The following is a 19,255-nucleotide window of genomic DNA, read 5'->3' on the forward strand; positions in this document are numbered from 1 at the left end:
CCCAAGTCCAAGGTGGAGGTCAGGTAGGAGATGGGGGACTTGAATTGTAAATTTGGAGAGCCCCAGGAAAGGCAGGCCAGTACAGTGTTGAGGGTAGAGGTGGGGTGGCCCTCATGCTCTCTTCCCTGCAGCCCCAGCAAAGATCATCTCGTTTGGAGGCACCGTGACAACCCCCTGGATGAAAGATGTCCGACTGCCTTGCAATTCGGTGGGAGATCCAGCCCCTGCTGTGAAGTGGACCAAGGACAGGTGTGCGAGGGACCCCAGAGGGATGGGGGACCCCAAAGATGGGTGTAGTAGAAGAGCCATGAAGAAAAGAATCAGGCGCCCCTCCCTTCCAGCTGACCAGAAGCCCTGCCGGGCACATGGCTCCTGCTCTCCCATGCAGGCCTGGCCTCCCTGGCTCCCCTCTGTTTGCTGCCAAAGATCTCCCTTCCCTGGGTGCTTGAAGAGGCCAGGGGGACCGACATCCCCCAGGAAGTGCTAGGTAAAACCCCAATAGTCCCAGGCCCCCTAGCCAGCCTCCTCCTACTCCCAGCCCTGTTTGCCTGCAGTCCTGGGGGAGCCCCCAGGTGCTTACCATAACCTGTCTCTGCCCCCCAACCCGTGCAGTGAAGACTCAGCCATCCCCGTGTCCATGGATGGGCACCGGCTCATCCACACCAATGGCACGCTGCTGCTGCGTGCTGTGAAGGCTGAGGACTCGGGTTACTACACCTGCACAGCCACCAACACTGGGGGCTTCGACACCATCATCGTCAACCTTCTGGTGCAAGGTAAGGCCCCAGAAGACAGGGGCCTCCCCAGCCTCCCCAGCCACCTGGGGGACAGACCCTTTGTGGAACAGAGGTGCCACGTGGACGAGGAGGCAGGAGGGATGGGGAGAATGAGCAGGAGCTGGGGAAGCACCAAGAGGGTGGGGAAGGGCGGGGAAGGCCAGGCCTGGGCCCTCAGCTGCAGCTGGGATAGCCCATGCTCCCATTATCGGGTGTTAACCCTTTGTGGTGAGGCCTGGTGGCTTTCCCCTCACAGTTCCCCCGGACCAGCCCCGCCTCACTGTCTCTAAAACCTCCGCTTCGTCCATCACCCTGACCTGGATTCCAGGTGACAATGGGGGCAGCTCCATCCGAGGTGAGAGGGGTCTGGATGAGGAGGGGGAAAGAGGGGAAGAAATTCTGGACCCAGTAGCCGGGCAAGGGCCTTACCCACTCCCACCACCTGTCCCCATAGTGCCCCAGAAGTGATGAGTGAGGGGCAATTAGGACCACAAGGAAGTTACCCAAGTGCCACAGACAGTTACTGGCTTCAGTATCTGGGTTTTAGAAGGCCCACCCCAGTTGCGGCTGGTGAGCTATGCAAACCTGAAGAAATCTGTTTTCTTCTCTCGGCCTCAGTTTCCAAATTTGTAACAGTAGACAAATATACTAGGTAGTTCTTCTCAATCATGAATATGCACATGAATCAGCAGGGGATCTTAAAGAAGGCAGATTCTGATTCCTGAGGTCTGGGGTGGGATCTGACAAGCTCCCAGGTGATGTAATCCTACTGTCAGGGACCGCACTGGGAGTAGCAGGCTCTAAATACTATCCCTTTTAAGCCTCAAGGCTCTGTTTTCTGCTCCCCTCTCCACCTTGGCTACTAAAGAGAGAGCAGGAAAACTCCTTGCAGCTTTGTGTCCGATCTGCCTCTGCCCCACCCCCCATCACCAAAGGCCCCACTCTGCCCCTGCGGGGACCCCAGCCCCACGCCACCTGTTGGGGTGTCCCAGGCCCCGCCCTGCCTGCCCTGCCCGCCCTGAGCCAGGCAAACCTCCCGGGCAGGCTTCGTGCTGCAGTACTCGGTAGACAACAGCGAGGAATGGAAGGACGTGTTCATCAGCTCAGGCGAGCGGTCCTTCAAGCTGGACAGCCTCAAATGTGGCACGTGGTACAAGGTGAAACTGGCAGCCAAGAACAGCGTGGGCTCCGGGCGCATCAGCGAGATCATCGAGGCCAAGACCCACGGGCGGGGTGAGGCCTGACGATGACCCAGTTCGGGAGAGATGGGCCCAGGATATGGGGATGGAAGGTGGCTGGGCTGGGGAAGGAGGGCGCAGGGGAGCCGAGACTGAGGGGAGAGCCTAATTCCCATCACTATAGATAGCACGCTGACCAACCACAGTAGGAGAAACAGGCCCCACCCCCCCGGTAGCAGATGGTGGCAGCCTCTTCCTTCTTCCCATATCTCTTGCCCTGCTGAGGCCTTCTCTCCACGTCCTTCCCTCTTCTCCCTCCTCCTCTGTCCCCTGGGGCATCCCTACTCCCATCTGTGCCCACCGCGGCTTCCCGGAGCCACTGCAGCCCGGGCTGGCCCAGGGGACTCCCTCCCAGCGCAGATGAATGAACCCTCCTCCGCTCAGTCTCTAACCTCGCTCTCTCCCTGTGGCCCCCCAGAGCCCTCCTTCAGCAAAGACCAGCACCTGTTCACCCACATCAACTCCACGCATGCTCGGCTTAACCTGCAGGGCTGGAACAACGGGGGCTGCCCGATCACAGCCATCGTGCTGGAGTACCGGCCCAAGGGCACCTGGGCCTGGCAGGGGCTGCGGGCCAACAGCTCCGGGGAGGTGTTTCTGACCGAGCTGCGCGAGGCCACGTGGTACGAGCTGCGCATGCGGGCTTGCAACAGCGCCGGCTGCGGCAACGAGACTGCCCAGTTCGCCACCCTGGACTATGACGGCAGTGAGTCGGAGAGGGCAGGAGGGGCGGGAGGGGTGGCCTGGGGGCCGCAGCGAGGTGTCCCCAGGGAAGCTGGCAGAGAGGCGGACGCATAAAGAGAGGACAGACGATGCATGGAGCACTGGGTGTTATGCACAAACAATGAATCATGGAACACTATATCTAAAACTAATGATGTAATGTATGGGGATTAACATAACAATAAAAAAAATTAAAAAAAAAAAAAAAAAAAAAAAAGAGAGGACAGACGAATCAAAAAATAGACAGGACTACCATGGAGGAAAAGGCTGGAGACAGGGAAGGAGCAAGCAAAGGGAGCAGCAGAGTGGCAGGGGGCAGGCAGATGGGCAGGTGCCCCAGTGGCCGATACGGACTGATAGCCAAGCAAACCCATCGCACTAAGTTAGAGGGTCTTTTGAAGGTGCAATCCTTGCTCTCGGCTGCTTCAGAGATATGGAGACTATAAGGCAGAGCGATAGCTGAGGCCCTGCCCCTGAGGCCCCGCCCCCTGAGGCCCCGCCCCCTGAGGCCCCATCGCCCCCGAGGCCCCGCCCCCCGAGGCTCCTCTGCTAAAAGGGTCCATTAGCCAGGCTGGGATAGCCTGGGCTACAGGAACACATAAACACTGAACGCTGCAGGGCTTAACCCAAAAAGATTTGCTTCTTGCTCTCATGACATCTTGTGAGGGTTGGCTGCTCACCATTTTTTAACTATGCCATCTTGAATGTGTAGCCTCCAAGGTCGCCAAGAAGAGAGAGATAGAAAAGTCACCCCAGTCTTAACTGCCTGGGCCAGGAGGTGAGGCTCATCACTTCTCTTCCCATTCTGTTGTCCAGAACTAGTTCCGTGGCTCTAATCTAATTGCCAGGAAGTCTGGGAGGGGTAGATGAACACACGGATATTTGGTGAGCACTCACTGGTGTCTGCCACACGGGGCACTTCATACACATGCACACACTCACATACACACATGCACGTGTGTACACACACGTGTGTGTGCACATACACTGAAGGCATATTGAAGGCTGAATTCATAGAGAGCAGTTGTCACAAGGTAAAGTCAGTCTACCTATGTGTTAAGGAAACAGAGTAAAAGTGGTATCAGATGGAGTTGGCCTCAAACAAGGAAGGCTTCATGAAGGAGATGGCTCTTCTGCGAGGCTTTGAAACAGGCACAGATCGGGCTTTGCAGAGGGCTATGTCAGCAGAACTTACTGCCTCCGTGCAGGCACCCAAGGTTAGCGGATCTCACCCATGGGCGAGGGAGCAGGCAGAAAATGCAGGGCGTGGAGTGGCTTTGTCCCCATGTGGGGACGAGACCCCGGGATGCCACTGCTCTGACTTCTCTCTGTGATTCTCACTACCCCTCCCACTTTATAAGCTGGATGGCGGAATCTAAGCTCATTGGTCCACCCTCTAGAAATGAACACTGAACTCCAACAGGCAGGAGACTATCTCTGAGAGACTTCAGGATAATTCTAAAATAGGCTCGCGAAGTCATCAGTATCATAATGCAGTGTAAAAACTGCACGACTCTTCATGGCTGTCCTGATGTGACCAGAATTTGGAGGAGTAGAGGGAGAGGGTTGGGGCTCTGTGCCAGGAAGTGGAAGTCAGAATGAGAGCAAGGGCAGCAAGAGAGGTTCAAAGGGGGACTCTGCCCAGACCCTACTCATAAGGGACATCTGACTCCCTTCTTCACCCCATCAGGTACCATCCCTCCTATCAAGTCTGCTCAAGGGGAGGGGGATGATGTGAAGAAGCTGTTCACCATCGGCTGCCCCGTCATCCTGGCCACTCTGGGGGTGGCACTGCTCTTCATCGTTCGCAAGAAGAGGAAGGAGAAGCGGCTGAAGCGTCTCCGAGGTAGGCAAGTTTCCTACGGGCTTCCCGGGAGGGAGTGTTGACCCTCAGCCACGTGGGCCACCTTTCATTGGCTCATGGGCACCATCTGGACAAGAGAAAGTGCCTGTGTCCCAATGAAGGGAGAGCTGCTACTCCAGCCTTCTGAAACTTTAGCTCATACTGCTTCTTCCTCTGTGCCCCCAAGACACCTGACATAACCAGGGCTGAATTTTAGAGGTATACACTGGTAAAGCCATACTGGTTAAAATAGTTAAACATTTCCATGTTAGTTGATAAGTAGATGTTGCTCCCTTCCACCCTGGATGCTCCTTCTCTCTCACAGGGTCCCTGAGATTCTTCTAGAATCTGGCCACTAAAGCATAGACCTACAAGTGGTCGCTAAGACCTTGCTCAGTTTTGACCGTGTGGCTTCTATGACATGTCAGATGTTAAATATTTTGAATATCATCCTTGTTCCAATCTATGATACCATAGACTGGCATGAATGGGTCTGCTTTACCTTGATTTTCCCAGGGACTGGTACAGTGTCTGGCACCTAGTAGTTACTTAACAGATGTTCATTCACTCATGTGGAAAACATTTACTGAATATCTGCTGCATGTAGATACTGCCAGACATTGGAGATAGAAAGATGAATGAAGAAGGAACAGTCCATAGTCTTATGGAACATAGTCTAGTCCTCATAGAATTCACAGTTAAATGTGAGAAGTCAGAGCACAATAGTAGCACAGAATAGGAAATTACTAACACTGCCTAGGGTGTTTAGGAGTTGGGTGGGTGGGTGGATGGATGATTGGATGGGTGGTTGGATGATTAATGGTACGGTTGGATGGAAAGATGTATAGAAAGACAGATGGATGGATGGATGGTTAAATGAAAGGTTTGATGGATAGGTGGTTGGATGGATAGATAGATGGAGGAGTGGTGGATGGATGGATTGATGGTTGAATGGATTAATGGTTGGATCAATGGGTAGGTGGATGGATGCATGCATATTTGAATGAATGGATAATAGATGATTGTATGAATGGGTAGATGGGTGGATAGTTGAATGGATGCTTGGATGGATGGATGGATGGAAGGATGGATGGATGGATGGATAATAAGATGAACATATGGTTGTATGGTTTTATGGACATATGGACAGGTGGTTGAATGAATGGTTGAATAGATGAATCAATAATTGGATGGATGGATGGATGGATGGATGGATGGATGGATGGGTAGTTGAATGGGTGGGTGATGGATGAAAGACTGGATGGGTGGGTGGAGAAATGAATAGATTGATAGGTAAATGGATCAATGATGGATGGATGGATGAGTGGGTGAGTCGATGGTTGGATACATACATGCAGCTAGATTCATTCTTTTTTTTTAATTTTTTATTGTTATGTTAATCACCATACATTACATCATTAGTTTTAGATGTAGTGTTCCATGATTCATTGTTTGTGCATAACACCCAGTGCTCCATGCAGAACGTGCCCTCTTTAATACCCATCACCAGGCTATCCCATCCTCCCACCCCCCTCCCCTCTAGAACCCTCAGTTTGTTTTTCAGAGTCCATCGTCTCTCATGGTTCATCTCCCCCTCCGATTTCCCCCCCTTCATTCTTCCCCTCCTGCTATCTTCTTTTTTTTTTTTCTTAACATATATTGCATTATTTGTTTCAGAGGTACAGATCTGTGATTCAACAGTCTTGAACAATTCACAGCACTCACCATAGCACATACCCTCCCCAATGTCTATCACCCAGCCACCCCATCCCTCCCACCCCCCCCACTCCAGCAACCCTCAGTTTGTTTCCTGAGATTAAGAATTCCTCATATCAGTGAGGTCATATGATACATGTCTTTCTCTGATTGACTTATTTCGCTCAGCATAACACCCTCCAGTTCCATCCACGTCGTTGCAAATGGCAAGATCTCATTCCTTTTGATGGCTGCATAATATTCCATTGTATATATATACCACATCTTCTTTATCCATTCATCTGTCGATGGACATCTTGGCTCTTTCCACAGTTTGGCTGTTGTGGACATTGCTGCTATAAACATCGGGGTGCACGTACCCCTTCAGATCCCTACATTTGTATCTTTGGGGTAAATACCCAGTGCAGCTGGATTCATTCTGACAGATCATTCTCATGATTCTCATTCTCATCAGAGGTCTAATGGATTATCTAGGTCCTTTGCTTCCCTCTCTCTCTCTCTCTCTCTCTCTTTGTCGATTCCAAACCTGAGATCCTGATCCTATTCAAGGCCCCTCTGGAGACAAAGCAGGGACCCCCAAATTCATCCATGGACTTTTTGGGGACAGGTGCCCAAGAGGAAGAAATAAAGCGTCTTGGTTGATAGTCATCTGGGGATGCCCATTGACCACCTCTACATCATCCTCCACTCTCTTTTCTTCCCAGCAGATAACTGAGGATAGACCCTCCACTGGTACCCATGCTCTGTTGTCTTGTTTAATTAGAGCCAATTCAGGAAACAGATGGAGCACTTTATATACCCTCTCCTCTGGGAAGGACCTCCCTATTAGATAAAAATCTGAGGAAAGGAAAACAGACCTGAGCCAAATCTTGCATCAGGAGCCGTCAGACCTTATCCTATGTTAGACTATTTTAGAGGTCCTTTCATTTCTCCCTCTTCTCCCCAAGAGACCAGCCCTGGTCCCAGTTTAGGGAGTTCTCCCACCTTGTTCCCCATGCCTCTTCCAGTTTTCATCCCTCTCAGACTCCATTCTCACCCAGTCCCTCTCTCTACTGTTTTGCAGATGCAAAGAGTCTGGCAGAAATGTTGATAAGGTAGGTGCCACATCGCTGTTTCCTCCCCTGCAGAGGACAGGCTTCTAAGACCCCACTGTCCTGCAAAACCCTCCCCCCCCAGCCCCTTGAGGCTGCTGAGCCACCCACCTCTGGCCCTTCTCCCCACAGCAAGAACAACCGAAGTTTTGACACCCCTGTGAAGGGGCCACCCCAGGGCCCGAGGCTTCACATTGACATCCCCAGAGTCCAGCTGCTCATCGAGGACAAGGAGGGCATCAAGCAGCTGGGTGAGTGACAGGGGCCACAAGCTCTCTGTCCCCGTCTTCCCCAGGCCACAGCCCACCAAGGGCAGCCACCAGCCCTCACAGCAGTGCCCAGGGTTCTAGCAGCGGCCCCATCCCCACTCGGCAACCTCGGAACTCACTGAAGCTTCTCTCGAGGGCTGAGTTTCCGCCTCTGTCTCACGGAAAGAATTATTCCGTCCTTCCTGCATCTCAACATTGGATAAAGACAAAAAGAAATTTGGGAAGCCCAAAGAAAAGGACTCGTACTCATTGTCCTCCTTCCCCCAGGAGATGACAAAGCCACCATCCCCGTGACGGACGCTGAGTTCAGCCAAGCGGTCAACCCACAGAGTTTCTGCACTGGTGTCTCCTTGCACCACCCAGCCCTCATCCAGAGCACGGGACCCCTCATCGACATGTCTGACATCCGGCCAGGCACCAGTATGCCTTGTCCCCAGGGAGACAGACCTCCTCCCAAACAGGGTGACCTGGGCACAGCGTGGGGCACAGGTGGAAAAAGATTGGGCGGGGGTGCGGGGGAGGCTCAGAGCAGCATGGAAGAACAGAAAGAGCACTGGAGTTAGTCTCCAGACCTTGACTGAAGACTTCCTAGCTGTGACCTTGGGTATATTGCCAACCTTATCGCTCTGGGCGTCCGTGTCCTTACCTAGACATTTTGAGAGAGGGTTGGGAGGTCTTGCTCTCCAAGGGCCTTCTGCCTCTAGCACTGTGACTCTGGACATAAGGATAGAACGCATCAAGGGCTGTAGGGAGTGAATGCACAGGAGGCAGCAGGAGAGGGGCTGACATTCCTCCCCAAGCTGAAGGGAAAGATGGGGTGGGGGGAGGACCAGGAGGCCCCCCACTGCCCCCACGCCTCACCACCATTGCTCTTCCCCTGCGGGGCCAGCTGTGTGGTCAGGAAAGGCAGGATGCTCAGCATCCCCCGGGTGCTTCTGCGGCTGCCTCTGCCCCCTCCCTTGCTCCCCACTGCCCTTCGGGTACGTGCCAGGAGCCAGAGGCTGAGTGCCCTCCGTGGGGGTGCCAGCTCTGGCTTTCTCCGTGCAGACCCAGTGTCCAGGAAGAGTGTGAAGGCAGCCCACAGCACCCGGAACCGGTACTCGAGCCAGTGGACTCTGACCAAGTGCCAGGCCTCCACCCCTGCCCGCACCCTCGCCTCTGACTGGCGCACTGTGGGGTCCCAGCACGGGGTCACTGTCACGGAGAGTGACAGCTACAGTGCCAGCCTGTCCCAGGACACAGGTGAGCCTGGGGCCGGGCCTGCGTCCTGCTCTCTCTCCTGCAGCTCCCCATCCCCTGTCCCAACCTCCACCCACCAGCTCATGGGGTCCAAGGCACCGGTCAGTGTTGCTTCCAGCTGGCCGCTGGCTTACCGTGTGGCCGGCACAAACATACCTGACCTCGCTGAGCTCTGCTTAGTCAAGGATTTCCTTCTGCTCTCCCGAAAGATGTCAGAATACATGTGATGTTCGTTGGAGAAAGAGCCCAGGGCTCCAGGGGGTGGGTCTTGTTTTCAAGAGTGGAAGATGTTCTACGCTTTGTTTGCCAAAGACCCTGCTTCTGCCCCCAAAGCCGCCTTCCCAGGGTGGGAGTGGGGTCTTCCGAGAGGACTGCCAGGCTCAAGGGCAGGGGAATGGCTCAGTCTGGTCTCATTTGTAAATGAGACCCCCTTCTCCCCACGACCCCCTCATTTCTTCTTCACTCCGCGCCTTCTGTCTCTCCAGACAAAGGACGGAACAGCATGGTGTCCACGGAGAGCGCCTCGTCCACCTATGAGGAGCTGGCCCGGGCCTATGAGCACGCCAAGCTGGAGGAGCAGCTGCAGCATGCCAAGTTCGAGATCACCGAGTGCTTCATCTCGGACAGCTCCTCCGACCAGATGACCACAGGCACCAACGAGAATGCCGACAGCATGACGTCCATGAGCACGCCCTCGGAGCCCGGCATCTGTCGCTTCACCGCCTCCCCGCCCAAGCCCCAGGATGCCGACCGAGGCAAGAACGTGGCAGTGCCCATCCCGCACCGGGCCAACAAGAGTGAGTGCCCGGCCCGCCTCCCCCCTGCCTCCCCCTGCCTCCCCCGGCATCCCCAGCCTGGCAGGGCTCCTTGACAGTGTGGGCAATGCAGAGCAAGTACCCGGGAGAGTCCGGATCGGGGTCCATATTCCTGGCTCAGCCTCTTAATACCTCCGTGGCCTTGGGAAGTCAGTTAGCCTCTCTGAGCATCATTTTCTCCCGTGGTAAAATGCAAATGACCGCATGTACTCCGCACTGTCGTAGCTGGCACCAGAAATGCTATAGGGGCCTGGCGCACAGCAGGCCCTCGGTACGTAGCAATCATTCCCTTCTCTCTGAGGCTGCGCCAGTATGGAGAGACAGCCTTTCGGGGCTCTGCCGCCCAATGGCCACTGGTCTCAATGCCATTCAACATTGATCCACGGGGGCCAAACCTCACGGTGGGCAGTGACCTCGCCTGACTGGGGGCTGTCTGACGCCAGGGGCCTGGCCAGAGCATATGCCCTTCAGGGTTGGTGGGACAGCTGTAGGAACACTGAGGGCGTGGGGATGGGGGTCCATCAGCAGACACTGGGACCACACCGTACCATGTCAGACCATGCGGGGTCTGGTCGGCCCACTACTGGCCTCGCGTAGTGGCCATGCTAATCAGGGCGCTCGGGGTCATCTAGAGAAGAGCCGAGGGTAACTAAGTACAAGGACTTTGGAGATCAGCCGCCCTGAATGACGCCCCCGCCCCTTCTGCCTGGGTGAACTGGGGCAAATTACTTAATCTCTCTGAAGCTCAGTTTTCTCACTTGCCAACTGTGGGCCGGTATTAAGCTATCCAGGGGTCTGTGGGGACTGAATGAGATCATGTAAAGAAAGTTCCCGGCACGGTCAACAGCTTAGAGGCACGTACAGGTGAGGATGCTCACAGAGCAGAGGGATCAGGACATGGATGTCCCGGGAGCCTGTCATATGGAGGCGGCTTAAGAAATCAGGAACGCTCCGCCTGGAAAACAGGAGAGGGATGGGGAAAGGTAGCTGCCTCCAGACATCTGGCAGGCTGCCGTGGGAAAGGCGGTGGGGGTGGCGGGGGCCCGTGCTGTGCGGGTCCTCAGAAGGCAGAATGGGGCTCCATGTGGGGAGTGACGAGCATTCCCTCCTCGGGGTAAGGAAAACCGTTCTGACAGCCCGCGCTCCCAGGAAGTCCGGCTGCGGAATGGAGCTGTCCACGGGCTGAAGCTGAGCGGCCTGTAGGGGCCATTCAGCGAGAAGCCATCGGTTTAGTGAGCAACTACTATACGTGCCAACCACCGTGTTGACGCACTTTCCTCACTTTATCTCACTCACCGCTCCCAGTAATCCCATCGGGAAGTGTGATGGGCTGCCTCTCCCAGATAAGGAAACAGGCTCGGAGAGGTCAAGTAACTGATCCCTTCTGGATGCTTCGTTGCCGAGCCTGTGGAGGGGCTCCTAGGTCAGATCAGGGACAAGACTGGGGAGGAGGGGGTGGGGGAGCAAGCGGGTGCCCAGAGGCCTCTGCCGCCAGCATTTTCTGCTTCTGATTCCAGGTGACTACTGTAACCTGCCCCTGTACGCCAAGTCGGAGGCCTTCTTCCGAAAGGCAGATGGCCGTGAGCCCTGTCCGGTGGTCCCACCCCGAGAGGCTTCCATCCGGAACCTGGCTCGAACCTACCACACCCAGGCTCGCCACCTGACCTTGGACCCTGCCAGCAAGCCCCTGGGCCTCCCGCACCCAGGGGCCCCTGCTGCCGCCGCCACAGCCACTTTACCTCAGAGGACTCTGGCCATGCCAGCACCCCCAGCCGGCACGGCCCCGCCAGCTCCCGGCCCCACCCCTGCCGAGCCCCCGGCTGCCCCCAGCGCTGCCCCTCCGGCCCCCAGCACCGAGCCTCCGCGGGCCGGGGGCCCACACACCAAAATGGGGGGCTCCAGGGACTCACTTCTCGAGATGAGCACATCGGGGGTAGGGAGGTCTCAGAAGCAGGGGGCAGGGGCCTACTCCAAATCCTATACCCTGGTGTAGGGGCACAGCGAGAAAAGCAGCCCTACGCTCGGACCTGTCTGCACCTCCGGCCCTCACACACCAACTTGGCTGTTTTCCTGCATTATTTATATTAAACTGACAAAAACCAACCAACAACGAAAAGAAAAGCCCCCGAGTTGTGAACACTTGTACATAGAACTCTTTTGTACAAATGAAACTATTTTCTTCTCCATGAAGCCAGGGCACAAAGAATTTGACAGTACAAATCAACCCCCACCCCGACCGCACAAAATACGCGTGGAGAGCTATATATACATATATAGGGAGATAGGAGCGCATCGACAAGCTATATATCTATATATTTCTCTCACCTTACTTTGAGACAGAGCCACAAAGACTCAGCAATTTTTCCTTCCGACTCACTCACCCTCCCTTCAATCTAGGTGGTTTTGACAAAGACCAAAATCCCAACTCAGAGACACTGCATGCGATTTTACTGTTCCAAGAAAACCAGGAGTTGCTTCAATTTGCAGATGCTTATGTGTTAATACCTTTTTCTATGAAAAAAAACCCAGCGCCGTGTGCAATAAAGGTTATGTTTCTACGTGGTAGCTTTTTTCCCATCTGGCGAGGGCCAGTGGGGAGGGAGGGAGGAAGGAAAGGCCCCTATACCGGCCCGTCCATCTCTCGTGGAGAGACTTTGAGAAGTTCAGGCTTTAGCTCAGCATGTTAAACTTTTTTAAAGGCTTTCAATTAGCCAACGTGCATCCTTGAGCACCTGTTCTCAGATCTGTGCCGGGGCCTAAAGGGGGCCAGCTGTGTGAATTTGAGCAAGCTCCTGAACCCCTCTGGGCCAGTTTCGTTATCTATAAAATTGAAGCAACCTTGCGGAGAGCTCTGGGGAGCCTGGTCCGGGGGCGAGGGAGGGCAGGTGTCTGCCGGCTTCTCTCCTCCAGGAGAACGCAGTGTACCAGGGAAGCAAATGTAGGCAAACCACACGTGCGCCCTTAAGTTGTGGGAGGGGGAGGAAGAGATTCTATATACCCTGGGGGTCGGGCCAGATCCTGAAGTTCTAGGCTGTTAGCGTGAGGGGAGGCCAAAGAGCAGGAGTGAGGTCGTCAGAGGTTGGAGACGTGAAAGGGGCTCATGGAGGAGGGAAATGGAGCTCCACCAAAGAGAATCGGGCCAGCAGGCCCACCAGGTACCTTGCCCGCTCTTGGAAGAGATGGCAATCAGGCTGCCAGGTGCAAGGAAATGTGCACACAGGCAGGTGTGCGGAGGGGCCGTATCTGATGAAAGGCACGAGAGGGTGTGTGGGCCGGGCCTCCAAGGACGTGAAGGTTAGAATAGACAGAGGCAAGGGAAGGACCCCAGGTCACGGTCTCCCTCCTCCCTCCACCACGGCCGGAACCCCCGGCTGAAAAGAACGTGCGCCTAAGAAGTACAAAGGGGGTTCAGTGCCCCAAGTCAAGGCTGGGTTGTGGATCGGGCATCTGGAAGGAAGGTGAGTCTGGGACCTGCTGTCCTTCCGGAGCTGAGAGGGGGTACTGGGAAGGGGGCCGGAGGGCTGGAGAGGGAGGGAGGGGTTTGTGCAGGATGCTGGTGGGCTGTCCCTATCCCTCTGGGCCGCAGCGAGACCCTGCCTGGGATGCACGACCTTTAATAGAAGCACTTTCCAAAAAGCGACTCACTCCTCACACACTCCCGAGCACCCAGGGCGTGCGGGATACAGAGGAGCTCTGCCCCTGTTTCCAGTGCGCGGTAAGGCGGTGGGTGCCGTGAGAGGGCAGAGGGCAGAGGCCTTGTGCTCCTTGGTGACTGCTAGGCCCAAGGGGAAACTCCATCTCAGCCCCTGAGCCAAGGATCCAGCTGGGAGAACCGGCTAACAGCGGTAATGAGGATAGTGAGAAGGGCCTGCATTCCAGACGCCTGGTGACAGCCCAGCCACATTCCATCTGTGGGAGGACAGGACTCCTCCCAGGGCTGCGCGCGCCATCTGCAGATCACCTCCCAAACTGCAAGCACTGTGATCCAGCCCCGGCGTTCTTCCTAGAACTTGGTTGAGAGCCCCACTCCCGTGCCCCCACACACACCTGCGCTGGACACTGGGGAAACACGAATCAGACCCAACTCGGACCAGCATGAGGGAGTGAACAGATCCCCAGAGGCTAGAGTAGAATGGAGCCACCTGCCTGAGGTTGCAGAGGGGACCCCTATCGAGACAATACATTACAGAGCCCGACCCTACATGATGTGCCAGGTATTGAGCCAAACACTTTCCTCGAATTGGCCCGTGTAGACTCACTGCAGCTTTGGGAGGTAGGCGTCACAGGCTCCATCCGCCCAGGGGGAAACTAGGAGCTCCAGGGAGTTAAGTAACTCACCCAAGGTTAGAGGAGCAGGAAGAGGTGAACTCCGATCCAAGCCCAAGGCTGTCTGATTCCTTAACCCCAGAGCCACACTGCCCCGTGTTCTGCTCAGAGGCTGAGTTTCAGGTCCATCCCTAGGACAGATGAGCTGTCTGCCAGGACCAGGGGGAGCAGCTAGACTTACTGTCCAAAGGCAGTCCATGCAGAACTGTGAGTGACTGACAGGGAGGTGAGCCAATACGCTGGGCTGGATGGACTGGGGAGCCTGAGAACTTCATTCTGCTGAGAGACAGTGAGAGGGAGGGAGGGACGGATGGACGGACGGACAGACTCCACTCTGGGGGCTGCCGTGGACCAGGCAGGATGAGATGGATTCGGAGAAGCAACAGAGAATGAAAGGTGAACGAGCCAGTTTAACTTGCAGTCCACTAAGCTGGACCCCTAACTATAAAACACACAGTCCAGAAATTCGAACAGACTTGTGGAGAATCCACACAGTTTTGTGTGCTGATCTCTGACTTCTGTATGTCCTTTAGCTAAACTGCAAGCCCACCTGTCTAAACCGAACCCGAAAGCTAGTTCCCAAGTCAGCCAAACCCCCACCCGCTCGCTCCGCGTTGAGTCACTGCTAAACTCTGCGCCTGGAGCAATCATCCTACACACTTGCCTGCCCCTTTCCAGACCTCTCCTTTGTCCACCCCAGATGAGGCCACTGATCCTCAAACCACGGTCCACAGCATCAGCATCCCCAGGAACTTGTCAGAAATGCATATTCTTAGGCCTCACCCCAGACCCATTGGATCAGAATCTGCAGTTTAGCAGAATCCCCAGAGGATGCGCATGCACACTAGAGTTCTAGAAGGCCTTCAGAGAGACCACTCCCCTGCCCTCTCCTTCTGCCAACAACCAGAGCTAGACTAGTGGGTCTCAAACTTAGTCATGCATCAGATTCACCTGAAGAGCTTGCTCAGGTCCGACTGAATCACCGTTTGTGGGCCTGCACTCCGAGCATTTGTATTTTTTTTATTGCAGTAAAAGATACACAATAAAATTTCCCCTTTTATCCATTTTTAAGCTGACAGTTCTGTGGCACTGAGTACATTCACCACAACCATGACCCAGTTCCAGAACGTTGTCACCTTCTGGAACAAAAACTATATTCATTAAGCACTCACTGCCATGTCCCCTTCCCCCCAGCCCCTGGCCACCACCATGCTACTCTGTGTCTGTGAAGTGGACTACCCCAGGGATTTCCTATCAGTGGAATCATACGATACTTGTCCTTTCTATGGGCTTATTTCACTTGGTATGTTTGCAAGTATAATCCATGTTGTAGCATGTCTGAGAGTTTCACTCCTTTTTAAGCCTGAATAATATTCCATTATATGTATAGACCACATTTTTAATCCCATTATTGGACACTTAGGTTGTTTCTTTTGGCCATTATGAATACTACCGCATAAACATCAGTATATAAGTTCCTGTTCGAATCCCTGCTTTCCATTCTTTGGGTATATAACTAGGAGTGGAATTTCTGGATAAAATGATAATTTTATGGGGTGCATGGGTGGCTCAGTCATCTGCCTTCAGCTCAGGTCATGATCTCAGGGTCCTGGGATTGAGCCTCGAGTCAGGCTCCCTGCTCAGTGGGGAGCCTGCTTCTCCCTCTCCCTCTGCTTATTCTCTCTCTCATAAATAAAATTAAAAAATTTTTTATGTTTAATGTTTTTATGAAGAAAATATATTTTTATTGAGGTATAATTGACCTATAACATTATACTGGTTTCAGGTGTACAACATAATGATCCGATATTTGCATACATTGCAAAATGATCACAATAAGTCTAGTTAACATCTGTCACCATACATAGTTACAAATTTTTCTTACTGTAATGAGAACTTCTAAGATTTACTCTCTGAGCAACTTTCAAGTATGCAACACAGTAGTATGAACGATAGTCACCACGCACATGACGTCCCCGTAACTTAACTATTTTATAACTGGAAGTGTTTTTCCTTTTGATCCCCTTCACCTGTGTCACCTACCCCAAACCCCACCTCAGGCAACCACCAATCTGTTCTCTGTACCTATGAGCTTGGTTTTTTGTTTGTTTAGATTCCACATAGAAGTAAAGTCCTACAGTATTTGTCTTTGACTTATTTTGCTTAGCACACAGGTCTATCTTAGCCGTCAAGGTCTATCCAGGTTGTCGCAAATGGCAAGATTTCATTCTATTGCAGGGCTAAATAGTATTGCATTGTATTCCAATAGAATTCCACTGGGCATTGTACCACATCTTCTTTATCCATTCATCCATCAATGGACACTTGTTTCCATTATCTTGGCTATTATAAATGCTGCAGTGAACATAGAGGTGCCTAAATCTTTCCAAATTAATGTATTCATTTTCTTTGAATCGATACCCAGAAGTGGAATTTCTGGATCATGCAGTAGTGGAGGGCATAAGATAGTGGTCTAGTTTCCTTGTTTTGCGTGTGGCTGTCCAGTTTTCCCAACACCATTTATTGAAGAGACTATTGTGTCCCCATTTTATATGTGTGCCTCCTTTGTTGTAAATTAATTGACCATATATGTGTGGGTTTATTTCTAGGTTCTCTATCCTGTTCCATTGATCTATGTATGTTTTTTTGCCAATACCATACTGTTTGGATTACTATAGCTTTGTGATATAGTTTGGAATCAGGGACCATGACGCCTCCAGCTTTGTTCTTCTTTCTCGAGGTTGCTTTGACTGTTCCAGATCATTTGTAATTCAATTCCAATGTCAGGATTGTTCTATTTCTGTGAAAATGCCATTGGAATTTTGAATAGGGTTGCATTGAGTCTTTAGATTGCTTTGGGTAATGGGGACATTTTAACAATATTAATTCTTCCATGAACAATGGTACGTCTTTCCATTTATTTGTGTCCTCTTCAATTTCTTTCATCAGTGTTACAATTTTCAGTGTACAAGTCTTTCACCTCCTTGATTAAATTTATTCCTGGATATTTTATTCTCTCTGATGCGGTTGTAAATGGGATTGCTTTCTTAATTTCTCTTCCTAATATTAGTGTATAGAAACACAAAAGATTTCTGTATGTCAATTTTATCAAATTCTTTGGTGAGTTCTAACAGTTTTTTGGTGGAGTCTTTAAGGTTTTCTGTATATAATACATCTGCCAAAGTGACAGGTTTTTCTTTAACAATTGGATGTCTTTTATTACTTTTGTTTTGGTTTTTGTTCCTATATAATATATAGTGTTATATTAGTTTCAAGTGTATAATATAGTCATTCAACAATTCTATACATGACTTAATGCTCATCACCATAAGTGCACTCTTAATCCCCTTCACCTAGTTCACCCATCCCTCCACCCACCTTCCCTCTGGCAGCCACCAGTTTGTTCTCTAGAGTTAAGAGTCTGTTTTTTATTTGTCTCTTTTTTTTCTTTGTTCGTTTGTTTTGTTTCTTACATTCCACAGGTGAGTGAAATCATATGGCATTTGTCTTTCTCTGACTTATTTCACTTAGGATTATACTCTCTAGATCCATCCACATCCTTGCAAATGGCAAGATTTCATTCTTTTTTATGGCTGAGTAATATTCCATTCTACATATATATCACATCGTCTTTATCCATTCATCTATCAAACACTTGGGCTGCTTCCACAGTTTGGCTATTGTAAATAATGCTGCAATACACATAATGGATGTGTATCCATATCTCTTATCTCTTTTTGAATTAGTGTTTTCATATTCTTTGGGTAAATGCCTACTAGTAGAATTACTAGATCATAAGGTAATTCTATTTTTAATTTTCTGAGGAATCTTCATACTGTTTTTCACAGGAGCTATGCCAGTTTACATTCCCACAACAGTGCATGATGGTTCCTTTTCTCCACATCCTCACCAATACTTGTTTCTTTTGTTTTTAATTTTAGCCATTCTGACAGGTGTGATGTGATATCTCATGGTGATTTTGATTTGCATTTCCCTAGTGATGAGGGATGTTGAGCATCTTTTCATGTGTCTGAGGGCCATCTGTATTTCTCTTTGGAGAAATACTGTTCATGTCTTCTGCCCATTTTTAATTGGACTATTTGGTTTTTTTGGGTGTTGACTTGTTTAAGTTCTTTGTATATTTTGGATACCAAACCTTTATCAGATATATCATTTGCAAATATCTTCTCCCATTCAGTATGTTGTCTTTTAGTTTTGATTGTTTCCATCGCTAGTGTCCTATTTTGATGTAGCCCCAATAGTTAATTTTTGCTTTTGTTTCCCTTGCCTCAGAAGACCTATTTCCAAAAATGTTGCTATAGCCAATGTCAAAGAAATTACTGCCTGTGTTCTCTTCTAGGATTTTTGTGGTTTCAGGTCTCACGTTTAGGCTTTTAATCCATCTTGAGTTTATTTTGTGTATGGTGTGAGAAAGTGACCCAGTTTCATTCTTTGCATGTAGCTGTCCAGTTTTCCCAACACAAATTGTTGAAGAGACTGTCTTTTCTCTACTGAATATTCTTGTCTCTTTTGTCGAAGATTAATTGACCATTTAATTGTGGGTTTATTTCTGGGCTCTATTCTGTTCTATTGATCTATGTATGTATTTTTGTGCCAGTATCATACAGTTTTGATTACTAGAGCTTTGTAGTGTATCTTGACATCTGAGATTGTGACCCCTCCAATTTTGCTCTTTCAAGATTGCTTGCTATTCAGGGTCTTTTGTGGTTTCATACAATGCCTTTTAATTCTTGCCTAATTGCTCTGATTAGGACTTCCACTACCATGCCGAGTAAAAGTTGCAAGAGTGAGTGAGCATCCTGTCTTGTTCCTGATATTAGAGAAAAAGCTTCCAGGTTTTCACCTTTGAGGATGATGTTAACTATGGGCTTGGCATACATGACCTTTATTATGTTGAGGTATGTTCCTTCTATACCTACTTTGTTGGATGCTTTTTTCATAAATGGATATTGAATTTTTTCAGATGCTTCTTTACCTGTTGAAATGATCGTATGATTTTTAACTATTTGTTAATGTGGTATATCACATTGACTTTGTGAATGTTGAACCATCCTTGCAACCTTGGAATAAATCCCATTTATTGATTGATTGATCAAATCAAATTACTGATTGATCATTCTTTTAACATATCATTGAATTTGGTTTGTTAATATTTTGTTGAGGATTTTAGCATCTATTTTCATCAGTGATATTGGCCT

General features: G+C 51.0%; 1 protein-coding gene across 2 annotated transcripts in view; it reads left to right on the plus strand.

Moving 5' to 3' along the window:
• DSCAML1 (DS cell adhesion molecule like 1) overlaps positions 1-12,275 on the plus strand; it is a 339,830-nt gene extending 327,555 nt beyond the window's left edge. For both annotated transcript variants that reach the window (XM_036104458.2, XM_078058936.1), the window contains exons 22-33: positions 132-249; positions 613-776; positions 1,033-1,131; positions 1,821-2,009; positions 2,433-2,720; positions 4,428-4,583; positions 7,360-7,390; positions 7,520-7,638; positions 7,924-8,076; positions 8,704-8,898; positions 9,381-9,692; positions 11,228-12,275. In XM_036104458.2, coding sequence (XP_035960351.2) covers positions 132-249; positions 613-776; positions 1,033-1,131; positions 1,821-2,009; positions 2,433-2,720; positions 4,428-4,583; positions 7,360-7,390; positions 7,520-7,638; positions 7,924-8,076; positions 8,704-8,898; positions 9,381-9,692; positions 11,228-11,703 — 2,300 coding nt within the window. In that variant the 3' untranslated portion in view covers positions 11,704-12,275. The remainder of the gene's footprint in view (positions 1-131; positions 250-612; positions 777-1,032; positions 1,132-1,820; positions 2,010-2,432; positions 2,721-4,427; positions 4,584-7,359; positions 7,391-7,519; positions 7,639-7,923; positions 8,077-8,703; positions 8,899-9,380; positions 9,693-11,227) is intronic.
• Positions 12,276-19,255: the final 6,980 nt, after the last annotated feature.

This window comes from Halichoerus grypus, chromosome 11, assembly GCF_964656455.1.
Source record: "Halichoerus grypus chromosome 11, mHalGry1.hap1.1, whole genome shotgun sequence".
NCBI classification, from domain to species: domain Eukaryota; kingdom Metazoa; phylum Chordata; class Mammalia; order Carnivora; family Phocidae; genus Halichoerus; species Halichoerus grypus.